The sequence below is a fragment of the Gasterosteus aculeatus genome, chromosome 14, assembly GCF_964276395.1.
Source record: "Gasterosteus aculeatus chromosome 14, fGasAcu3.hap1.1, whole genome shotgun sequence".
NCBI lineage: Eukaryota > Metazoa > Chordata > Actinopteri > Perciformes > Gasterosteidae > Gasterosteus > Gasterosteus aculeatus.
The window spans coordinates 8804109-8815199 of record NC_135702.1 but is presented as its reverse complement, the minus strand read 5'-3'; the positions used below and the strand labels follow the sequence as shown (position 1 = coordinate 8815199).

Sequence of the window (11091 nt, the reverse complement as noted above, 5' to 3'; positions counted from 1 at the left end):
ATTTCACTATGAGGCTTGTAATTCATTTAAAATAATATGTCCAGAAAATGAAGGATTTTAACAAATATGCTGAATTTAGGGTCTGGATTACAACCAGCCCTGGGCTGGATACCACATGGTCATTGAATATCATACATTTTCTCTTACCTCAACTTAAATGATACTATTTAGTGCATATACAGATATAGTACATTGATAGATGGGTGGATAAAATGTTAGACCTTGAGTCTAACATTAACGCTTAAAAAGCGGAAGGATACTACTGTAATGTTATGGGAGAGTTAACATCCCACGCTGCTGTTGTTTTGTTCGGACATGAAATCTGCCTCGGTGAACCAGATCAAGCCACGCTATCTTTTCATCAACGCATGAAAACAGTGTTGGACTCTTGGCTAACTTTCCTTTACATGGAAAAATAATACCTGATATTCCACCTCTTTAGGTTAACAACCAACCACAAAATAAAATAGTTGTCGGTTATGTCTTTTTCAATTTTGAACACAATCATTCTCAAATGAAGGTAAGATTTCAAGAGCAATGCTCAAAGCGTGTAAACTCAACATTTAAATTGAACTAACAAAAGTAAACAAATAACAAGCATTGAACAACACCAACCTGACTTAGGCCCATCATACTCAGGGCGCTCAGGGAAAATAAGGTGTTTAAGCAAGATCTGTATCAATGACAATCTGTTTCAACGTAGGTTGTAAAATCCATAGCAAGGTATGATTTCCCAGAACTTTCCGAAAGGAAGAAACGGTGGCAAAAAAGAAACCCTTGTGAAAAAAACATGATGATAAGATCGGCTAATTATTTTAATTTCTGTCCAACAAAACATAAAGTGCGTGCCAACACATACACGTGGAAGCTGGTCAGTAAATTGATGGAAAGCCCATGAAATATTTCTACCCGCTTGTAACCTGAACCAACATGGTATAGGTGAAGCGGTTGGTTTCATCCTCATCTGGGAATTCCACCTAACGTAAGGATGTATGAGTGCTAAACGGCAACCCGATACCTACTTTTCAAACAATCTGTAAAACAACAGAAAATCCCAGTTTACCTGCCGGTAGCCAAGAAGTGGTGGTGGTGTGATATGATCACGGATGTAAAGAAACTCCTGAGCCCTATGTTGTGGAACGTTATGTTATTGTATATTAATATTAATCTGATAGGTTGTGTTATGCTGCATAATGACTATGTTATCTTTTTATACCCTAAATTCATTTGAATGATTTTACGTTGGACTTTAAGTAACATTTTACATTTTTTACTTGTAACATTTCATGCAATACATGGAAATAAAACAGATCTAAATACCACCACACATTTTGCCAAAGTTGATGCAGTTGCATTGAATTCTCAGCCTCACACCGTCCCGACGTCAACTAATCAGAATCAGGACCAGAAGTCTTTTATTGCCACGTATGTCACACATACAGGAATGTGACAAATTCCTGTATGTGTGTGTGTACATTTTTTAAATCTTATTTTCATTGTGATGAAAATACGATTAAAAAATGTACAGATAAGTACGTTAAAACACGCGTTTCCACCGTGAAAACACATATGAACACTGAACCGTTTTGTGTGTGTTGATGTTTTGTGTAGGTGGAAATGATTAAACCTCGTATTGCTTATTGATTTGGTTTGTGTACCGCGTGCAGTGCACGAGACCATGAGAGGAAACTGATCAATGAGAACAGAGACAGAAACAGAGACGGGGGGGAAACAACAAATGATTCACCCTGTCCGATTTACCGATTGTCGCTTGCTTTGATTAAGAAAAGTCCTAACCATAAAGTAACATATCACCGATGCGCAACAACTGCAACATATCTGCCAACAACTGAGAGTTTACCGTCAGTTAGAGCAGTTTTATGACTTATTAGGTTCAGCCATATACGTTTTCCCCTTACAGTAAATTCACTGGTCCACTTCCTCGTCTGTTTCCTTGAGCTGGTATTCGGTTAAACTCACGCGAGGATACTTGTTAATTAGTCGAAGTCATTGAACATGTTTTTTTTTAAACCACATTCGAAGTCATTTCCTCCTTCCAGTAATGGAACTCGAGGAGCACGTGGTGACCCGGCGGTGTTTGCCAGGACTTCTGTGTCAGTGAAAGCGTCGTCTCGTGGGGGCGGTGATCATAACGTGGAGAAGTGCCGAAGCTCAAAACACGGCCGACCTCAGATCAGCCCGAGAGAGCAGGAGAGACGCGCCGCGGGGAACAAGCCGCTTGAAAACCAACAGGTAGGAGGACACGGTTTATCGGTAGGCTACTTTTAAACTTGATATTTATAATACGGATAACACTACAACAACTTAAGCTAATCAGAATCATTATTTGTTTAAATTAAATTCTCATTATTATTATTACTATTATGGTTGGAGTTATTATTAATTGGATGATTGTGGATATTTTTTGATCATTAACACAGTATTATCATTCGCTGTGATGACTTATCTTTTTTTATTTTTGATTAGCATTCATCTTTTTTTTTCATAAATATTAAGTTGTCATGTACCACTTCTGTGTGAATCCAGCTTTGTGGCCTCTCAAGTCATCTCAATCATCTCAATCATAGTAAATATTTCACAACAAGCTTGTCGAAATAAGAGCACGTGTAGGTTATTAGGTTAAGTATACTTAAACATAACTTAATCATGTTCATGTAACACACCTCTGTAGTTAATATTTTACACTAAAACAGGTGTTATCAAAATTGCCAGATATCATTTGTTTACAAAGAGAAATACAGCTTTGTGCGTGTTTGTTTGTTTGTTTGTTTGTGTGAGTGCTGACAAAGCTCCCAAAGGGGTTTCTTCACTAAGAACAAACGAAACAAACAGAGCTGAATCAAGCTGATATAGGAAATAAGATATATTTCTCAACGACATGTGAAATGTTTTTAGTATGAAGTAAATTAGATTAAACTAGAACTAAACTAGTTGGGCATTTGGAATTTACATTGGGCTTTTTTCAGGAAAATGACTCAGACATTGTGAAAAAGAGTTAAAATCTTAACCTCTCCCTTTCCATTTCTGTCTTATAGATCTCGATGGACTGGTCCCTAATTGTATTTTTACAAGTGATGTTTCAGCCATCTCTCTCAGGTGTGTAATAAAAATCTCTTATTTAGTGTAAAGTGTCCAGTAGTGTAAGAATTCCTGAATAAACAAGGGAACAAATTGCATCTGCATTAAACATTTCTATTTTCATACGACACTCATGTGTGTGCAATAACTACAATCATCTAGTGAGAGTCATACGATGTTGATTAATGGTTCACCCTAACATTAATTTGTCTGGTTTTCCCGCAGTGTTGTTCACTGTTTGGGCCGGGAAAAGCACATACGAGGCGCAGTTTGGAGGAGATGTTGTGATGAGCTGCAGGTTTAAGCCTAAACCGTCGAATCCTCAGGCTGACCTGAAGGTGACCTGGAACTGGATCAGCTCCACCTCGGTTCGAGAAGTGTACCGTATGGACAACGGGGAGGAGGTCAGTGCGTCCCGAGATCCGGACTATCGGGGCAGAGTGAAGCTTTTCACTGAGGAGCTGAAGGAAGGCGTGGCCAAGTTGCAGGTCAGTGATGAAGACGATGGTTTGTCTCTTTAATCTAACAGATTTTGGTTTATTTGAACCTCTGAGCTGTTTGGGGCATATTGTGGAATGTGGCTAAAAGCACATCTAAGGACTCTTCTTCTGTCCCCTTATAGGTCTCAAGGCTCCGGATCAATGACTCTGGGACCTACCAGTGTTCGGTGCAGACAGAACAAGGAGCTGATTACAAAGCGATAACTTTGTCCGTTGTAGGTGAGTACAGATTCTGCTAGCGCGCAATTGAGTAATCTCCTTTTTTAGACTAATGCTTTGGAGATTTCCGGGCAGATACAAAACGCGTAAAAATGAAAACGAAACCAAGACCAGTATTACTCAATTTGGTAATAAATGATCTTGGCTCATTTAAACTTTCCCACAGATCTTCCCCCTATCATACAAAATCACTTGAACGTAACATGTTGTATGACGGTATTGATGTATGTTTCCTGTATGTTGTTTTTCTCAGCACCTTACAAAGCTGTGGCTAAACGCATTCAAAAGGCTGCAGATGAGGGATGGTTGCTGCTAACCTGCCAGTCTCAGGGATACCCCGAGTCCTCTGTCACGTGGCACAACGGACACCTGCAAAGACCCCCGGGACCCGACACCACCGCTGTATCAACCGAAGATCTGCTTTACACAGTCACCAGTCAGATACGCGTCCGATCAACAGACAAAAACAACTACACTTGTTCCTTCGCACAGGATGGGAATTCTGCAACGTTTCACATCCCAGGTACATTTTGATCCCCTTTAAGGCTTTTGTTTGTGGCGTGACAGATTTCCACCGGAGAGAATATGCAAACACACTGGGTTTTATGTGTTGACCATTGCAACATCTGCAAGTTAAGCACGGCCATTGAACTTTAGTCCATCACTCCCTTCTCATGTCTACTCAGCTCTCGACTAGAGACAAAGTGATACGAGAAGCAAGCAAACAGATTAATATATTAAAGTACGTTACTTAAAAGTCTAGCATTTAATGCTTTTTTTCATACTATTACTCGACCAAATGACAGAGAAATATTATACTTTGCGTTCTATTTGAAAACTTTTGTACTTACTTTGGGGATTTAGAAATAAAGTTCTATATTATTATAGATATACCGTAAATACTCAGTAATCAGTTGACAAAACCATTTGCCCTCTTATCACTGCAACGGTTTCCTGTGTTCACATATTCTTTCTGATGGAAATACATCTGCTACCAAACTGAAGTTTATCGGCGGTCTACGACCACGAGACATTCTGTCTTGGGTGGGAATGTGTTGCTTCTTTGTGGGTGTTTGTGTAGGCTGCTTGTTTTTCTGCTAACAGTGTGTGTTTCCAAAAGAGCATTCGCTATTTCAAATGAAGTATGTTTGAACTTGACACGCTAAAAAATGATCAGGTTATTTCAATGGTAATTAAAGGAAAAAGGGCAAAAAATAAGTAAGCAGCACAGCTCATCAAAAAAAACATTACACAAGCATGAGTCGGTTGAGCCACATGTTTTTAGTCCTTCACCACTAAAGGGAAGTTTGAAATAGTTTGGTACCTGGTATGTGTGGTTATTTCCATTGCGGTCCAACATTTGAAAAGCATAACTCACTTAATGCCAACACGTGCCTGTGTTGTGTCTACATGTTGTGCTGCAAATCTTAATAGCAATCCTTTTTCACCCTCTCCACAGATGAGATTCCTGTTCTTCATGTCCAAAAGGATGCTCTCATCGTTGTGTTGAGCATCGGACTGATAATGGTTGTCATCATCATCGCAGTGCTCGTGTACAGACGACGAAAAGGTAACCTGCCATTCAATTCCTTATGTGCACGACATATTACAGATCCCCAGCTGATTCGGGGTGTTACAACATGTAGGTGTAGATTGGAGACACATTTTTTATTATTTATCATTCCCTTATTGCAGGTAGACCTTATTTAAGGTACACCCTTTTTAAAAAATATTTTTTTAACTTTATAGTCCTGAATCTCAAACAACTTAGAGTCCTGAAGAATCCATTATTCAGCCCACAATGTGCATCCTTCCTGCGTCCTTCCTGCGTCCTTCTGGTGTCAGCACTGTTGTAGTCTGACTGTGTTAATTTTTTGTTTTTGTCAAATGAGCAGGGAAACAGCTGTGTCATTTTAGTTGGAAGTCTCTCAGGCTGCAGAAGGTGATACGTGGTCGAGTTATTTTTGCCACTGAAATGAGGAAGTATTTGAGAAACAGTATGTCTTTTAGATTTGAGATAGGTCACCTCAATGTGTGTCATTTGACGGGGACAGCATGTGACTCCATGCTTTTAACATGTAAGCATGACACAGCTTTTTGTGTCATCACAAGTTTGGAAACACCCATGCGGGGATTGTAAGTGTGACAGGGGAATTTGAGATTGGTTTGTGCGTCTAGTTTTTTTCGGCACAGCGCGTGTGTTGTTTGTACAATCCACAAAACAAACACGTACATTATTTCAATGAATGTATGAAAATGAAAAGAAGTGTTGATTCAACTACAAGTCTAGAAGTTATCTTTAAGATGGCAGGTCATAACTTAAAAAATGGGTCATGGTCACCAAAAATAAAACGCATTAGAACCAACAGTATGAACCCATACCGACTAATATATTTCGCCGATCAAACATGTAGACATTTTTGAAACAAATACTGTCCTAATTCATTTTAACATAATTAAAAAAATAAAGAGTGTTAAAACAAACATCCAACTGATCACCCTAAAATTCTCGTGCAGCATCAACATAGTCACAGTCTATATTATTTTACTAGGTTTTCGGCTTGGTACCAGGAACCTTCTGGTCTGTTGTCGGGGGAAGTCTATTCCTGCTGTTGACTGTAAGTCTAAACCGTGCTGAACAAGTAACTTCACTCACACAAACCCTTAACCAGTAAGAAATATAACACTCATTACATGATTTATTACAGCCGTTTAATCAGAACAAGTTACAGCCACGTTAACCGACAACAGTCACAGCAACACAAGGAATAAGTAGCCGAGCTCAGGTAGCTCGACACTGGTCGTTGTGTTGTGCATTGGGATGTATTTGAGTGGATTTGTTCAGTGTGGCCACATTAGAAATAATGACTGATTATCAAAGTTATTCTCCTCTGTGTCGTTCTGACAAACCTTGTTCTTCTCCACCAGGCCTCAAAAGAGAAAAGGACAACGAGGAAGAGATAGGAGTTTTTAATGAAGGTACGTGACTCTAAGGACTAAAGTTTACATTATTGCCATTTTTTCAGACGGTGCATAAAATTATTGTTAATAAAATATTATCATCTACAAAATTCAGTATATTAACACATAAAAACATCAAACCTTAAATTAGCTAGTAATTCAATTTCATGTCAATCAACTACTCAAGGAATCAACAGCGTTAGAATCAGTAATTTGGATGTGCATTGAATGACAACCTGCTGGTTTAAGAAGACAATTTCAGTGATACGACTTGTTCCCGTTGTATTTTCTTACTGAACTACATTCATGTGAAAAAGTACTGTAAAAATCATCTTTTTTTAGCACTGAAAGAAGCATCATTCTTACTTAATGTGTCAGACAAAACGACATTTTACATCACGCCTTTGCTTCCATTTCATGAAATAATGTGTCTTTATAATCTGGTATCTTTTCTGTTGTTTGCAGTTTCCGAGGAGGAAAATTTGGGGGTGTTTCTGAAAGCAAGCTATGGTGACTTCAGCCCAGAGGTGAGACACCACTGGAATTCCTTTGTTGTGGAGGAGCTGCCTCACAAGCTGAGTAACAAGTGAGTCACATTTACCATAAAAAGGAACAATAGGATTTATTTTGGTTAACCATTAAGTTGAATTCCCCCCCCCTGCCATTTGTGTTGCTTTTTGTCACACTAATAACTAATAGCCTTTGTTAAATGTCTTCGCTGTACAAGAGCTGAAACTTTGAACTAATCTAGTTGACAATATTTATTTGGGTTTGTGTATCTTACAATCTCAATTGTGCTTGTGGTTATCAGTGAGGGCCAACCTGTCAATCTTCAAGCTTTACTGCCGGAAGCAGGAGAGACACTTTTCCTTGAAGGACCCCCAGGAAGCGGCAAGACGACCGTGGCCCACATCCTGGTCTCTTCTTGGTCTGAGGGGTCCGCACATCCACTCTCCAAATTCCTCGATCTCAGCACTCTTCCACTTCTCTTTTACGTCGACTGCGGAAAAGCGAAGGGTGACCTGTTTCAGGAAATCACGATTCAGCGCTCTCTCACGGAAAGGATGTCCACGGAGGACGAGCTGAGGACGGTGTTGACCAGCTCCCGCGAGGCTCTGCTGCTGTTGGATGGCTACAGAGAGGGGAACCCACTTTTCGACGCGTCCTTGAGGAAGTTCCTAGTGGAAAAAGGAGGGTGCAGGGTGTTGGTCGTGGCCTGCCAAGGACACTGGCCCACAATCAAGGACACAGTTGAGCCAAAGAGGGTGCTGCAGCTGCAAGCAGTATGACGCACAGAGGACTCGCGTGTACGTGAATAACAAAGACGTTGAGCAGGTGTTACATGTAAAACAAACACAAGTTTTTGTATGAACCCAAATATGCTGCGAAATGTGTTGATTTATATGTGCTGTATATACTAATTGTGCATTCTTTACATGGCAGCCCTGATATTTATTAAAACTTTTTACAATAATATGTACCGATTCTTCTTCTCAAGACATTTTAAGAAAGAACATCATTTTGCGCTACAGTAAGAATGGAGAAACTCCACGATATCATCGGTAATCCACTCTAGCTTTGTTTGTGCTTTTCACGAATCCCCGAAAGTGGTTTCAGATGCACCATCAAACTATCTGTTTCCACCATATCCGATATTGCTTAATTAATAATTGCAGTATTTTCAGTTTCTGTTCAGTGTCAGTTCATTGCAAAGCCGGAACGGCTCTATGGGCCATTGGTGAAAAGGGAAGTGACTGTAAGAGTATTCCTGGCAAGAGAGCTTGCTGCTTCCAGTAATGTTTGATTTCAAAAGTGTTTCTTTCGTTTCTGTAAGTACATTGTTCAGTATTTGGAGCATCTAAGTATCTAAGAAGAAATGAGTAATTCTTGAGTCAGCATGTATGAACTCTGGTATGACTAACTCCCCGCTTGGTCTTTGGCATTGTGCAACCAAACAACTGCAGCATCAGCCGTCAGTTTGAGAGGAGAACCTTCACTGAATGCCTGACTGTGTTTTTCTACTGTAGTCAGCAATAATCAGCCTGTTCTTTCCATTGTCACACTTAAATACACAAAACATGTTGATATGTTAGATTTACCTTATAAATCGAGAGGGATGAGCAATTAAAGACTCTCCTTAAAGCAGAAAGGACAGTTATTGTGGTCTTCAAACATTTTACAATAGCACAGGGTCTAATCATGAAAGATTTTTCTCAGAATGATGAATCCAATTCTGAGGCCCTGCATGTCTCATAAAAGTTTCTCTCTTCGCTTAACTCAAATTATCACCCTAAAAACACAAAGGAGTTGTCATTATACTGTGCCGGCCATAATCACAGCTATTCAGACACAATCACAAATGCTATACAGAGTTTAGTTAGGCCAAATCTCTTGTTACTATATTTTGCATAATTTGAGGATCACAGTAAAAAATCTGAATTATGGGAAATACAAATGTGTTGCGATATGCTGGAAGTGAAGACAGTTTGCAATATTCTGATGGAGGGAAGGGAAGTGGTTTGTGATGCAAGATTGTGTAAACTTCAGGAGATGCTTCCAAAAACAATCTGTGGAATCAATTGACACTAACAAACTATTGCTATTATTATTGCTATTGCTATTATGACAGCTGCTAGTTCTTCAAGGAGAAAACAGCCACTTCATAGGCATATTGTAGGGGTGTATTTGCTATTAAAATACTCATTTTGGGTAAAGTATTGGCGTTTTGTTACTTCCCCTTTCAATTGGCAAACAAAAATGTGTTCATTTTGGTTGTTATCCATACATAATATCTTATAGCGCTGAACTTCTCCCGTTACAACACCAACAGAGAAGGGTGTAGTTTCAGTCCCTGCCTACATCCTAGTTTCACTAGATGGTGCCATCCTCCTTTTCCATGTAGTCCCACTGTGAGAGCTGACTCCGTGTCTGATCTCAGCAGACTGTGAATCCATGAAATTACGATTTCTTACTTTGAATTTAAAAGCCACGGGGAAAATGATTTTGAAGCCAAACAAACCAAGAGCTAGTATTTGATAAAAGGGAAGAAGGGAACTTCTGATATTTCACGGCCTATGATTTTAGTCAATCCTACCTTATGACCAACATTGTGAGCTCTCAGTCAGGCTAAGTTGTAATGTGTGTGGTTGTAATTATCACATCCAGGAGTGTCCTTGCCAACGTACCAGGGGACCAGCACATGAACAAGAACATCCTTTTTGTCTCTCAGATTGAGGGAAATGGATAAAAAAAAAAATAGTCCAGCTGTCCAGGATATTCTCATCATCTATTCAATCTGAGGAAAATGCTTCCCCCTGAAACTCAACTCCCCAAAAGCTACTTCTACACCCCCTCACCCACTACCTCCCAACGGCAACACACACACAAACACAGCACACACACTCAAAATGAGGGTTAACCCCATCAAAAAGGACGGTCTCCGACATGCACGGCCCCCATTTCCTCCTTCAACGTCAACCTCCCCAGACCAAAGGGGCGGCTTCGTCCTTTGGTAATTAATATTCTAGGGAAGAGGAGAGCATCGGGAACCAATTATTCAATAATGTATGGATGTAAATGCACGTTGTGTCCACACAAAAAGACAAGCACTCACAGATGCATATACCTCACCGTGATCTACCCTTCCAGATCCGGTTACTCACCAACATGCAACACAACTGGAGTGAATGTGTTGAATGTGCTAGATGGAGGGTGAAATCTTGCACGTTAGAAATACACGTGAAGCACTTCAAAACGCCTTTTAGATGAAAGGTGCACATGTATAAACTTCCCTTACCTAAATTAAACATGCAGCACATCTGTACTGTACAGAGCAAAAAGTATAAATGCATATGTGTATTATCACTATGCACTGAGTCTAATAATTCATCTTAATTACAGAGCAGGGTGGCGAGGTGTTGATCGCTGAAAGGATGCCACACTTGTTGTTTTCACCGGAGTCCAACGCACGAGTCCAGCCTGCGTCCGCGTAGTCTCTGCCGGCCCCCGAACGAGTCTGTCTGGTAATTGGGATCAGATGAGTGGCAGCGAAAGCGAGGCGACCTGGGTTCTCCGGGACCCACGCTAACCTGGAAGCATTTATTTTATGGAAAAGATGTTTAGTTAAAGTGCAGCGCTGCAGCCTGCAGCCCAGCCCCTCTAATGACTCTCCAGCTCTCCTGCTCGGGCCTGGAGACAGAGTCCTGTGATGGATACGACTGGTGAAACAGGGACACACACACACACACACACACACACATGCTTCCATCACCGTGCACTGTGATGGATATGACTGGTGAAAGGTCTGAACACT

The 11091-nt window shown here is 40.3% G+C and overlaps 1 protein-coding gene across 4 annotated transcripts; it reads left to right on the top strand.

The window, feature by feature from the left end:
• The first annotated feature begins 1922 nt into the window (after positions 1–1922).
• Positions 1923–8255, top strand: LOC120832246 (uncharacterized). Of its 4 annotated transcripts, none has more exons than XM_040198398.2 (10): positions 1923–2253; positions 3057–3117; positions 3325–3587; positions 3722–3818; positions 4072–4341; positions 5278–5388; positions 6371–6436; positions 6747–6797; positions 7245–7365; positions 7591–8255. In XM_040198398.2, exons 1-10 carry the CDS (start codon positions 2017–2019, stop codon positions 8066–8068), a joined length of 1755 nt encoding a protein of 584 aa, XP_040054332.2. In that variant the 5' UTR covers positions 1923–2016; the 3' UTR covers positions 8069–8255. The 4 variants fall into 4 exon arrangements, with proteins under 4 accessions (XP_040054332.2, XP_077944010.1, XP_040054330.2 ...); XM_040198396.2 differs by having other exon boundaries at positions 2002–2274; XM_078087884.1 differs by lacking the exon at positions 6371–6436.
• The last annotated feature ends 2836 nt before the right edge of the window (positions 8256–11091 follow it).

Excerpts from the sequence above, each read along its gene's own strand:
- LOC120832246 (XM_040198396.2), top strand. The coding sequence starts at position 2,017 with ATGTTTTTTTTTAAACCACATTCGAAGTCATTTCCTCCTTCCAGTAAT. Across the intron at positions 3,819-4,071 it reads GATAACTTTGTCCGTTGTAG|CACCTTACAAAGCTGTGGCT; the intron begins GTGAGTACAGAT and ends TGTTTTTCTCAG. Across the intron at positions 4,342-5,277 it reads TGCAACGTTTCACATCCCAG|ATGAGATTCCTGTTCTTCAT; the intron begins GTACATTTTGAT and ends CCCTCTCCACAG.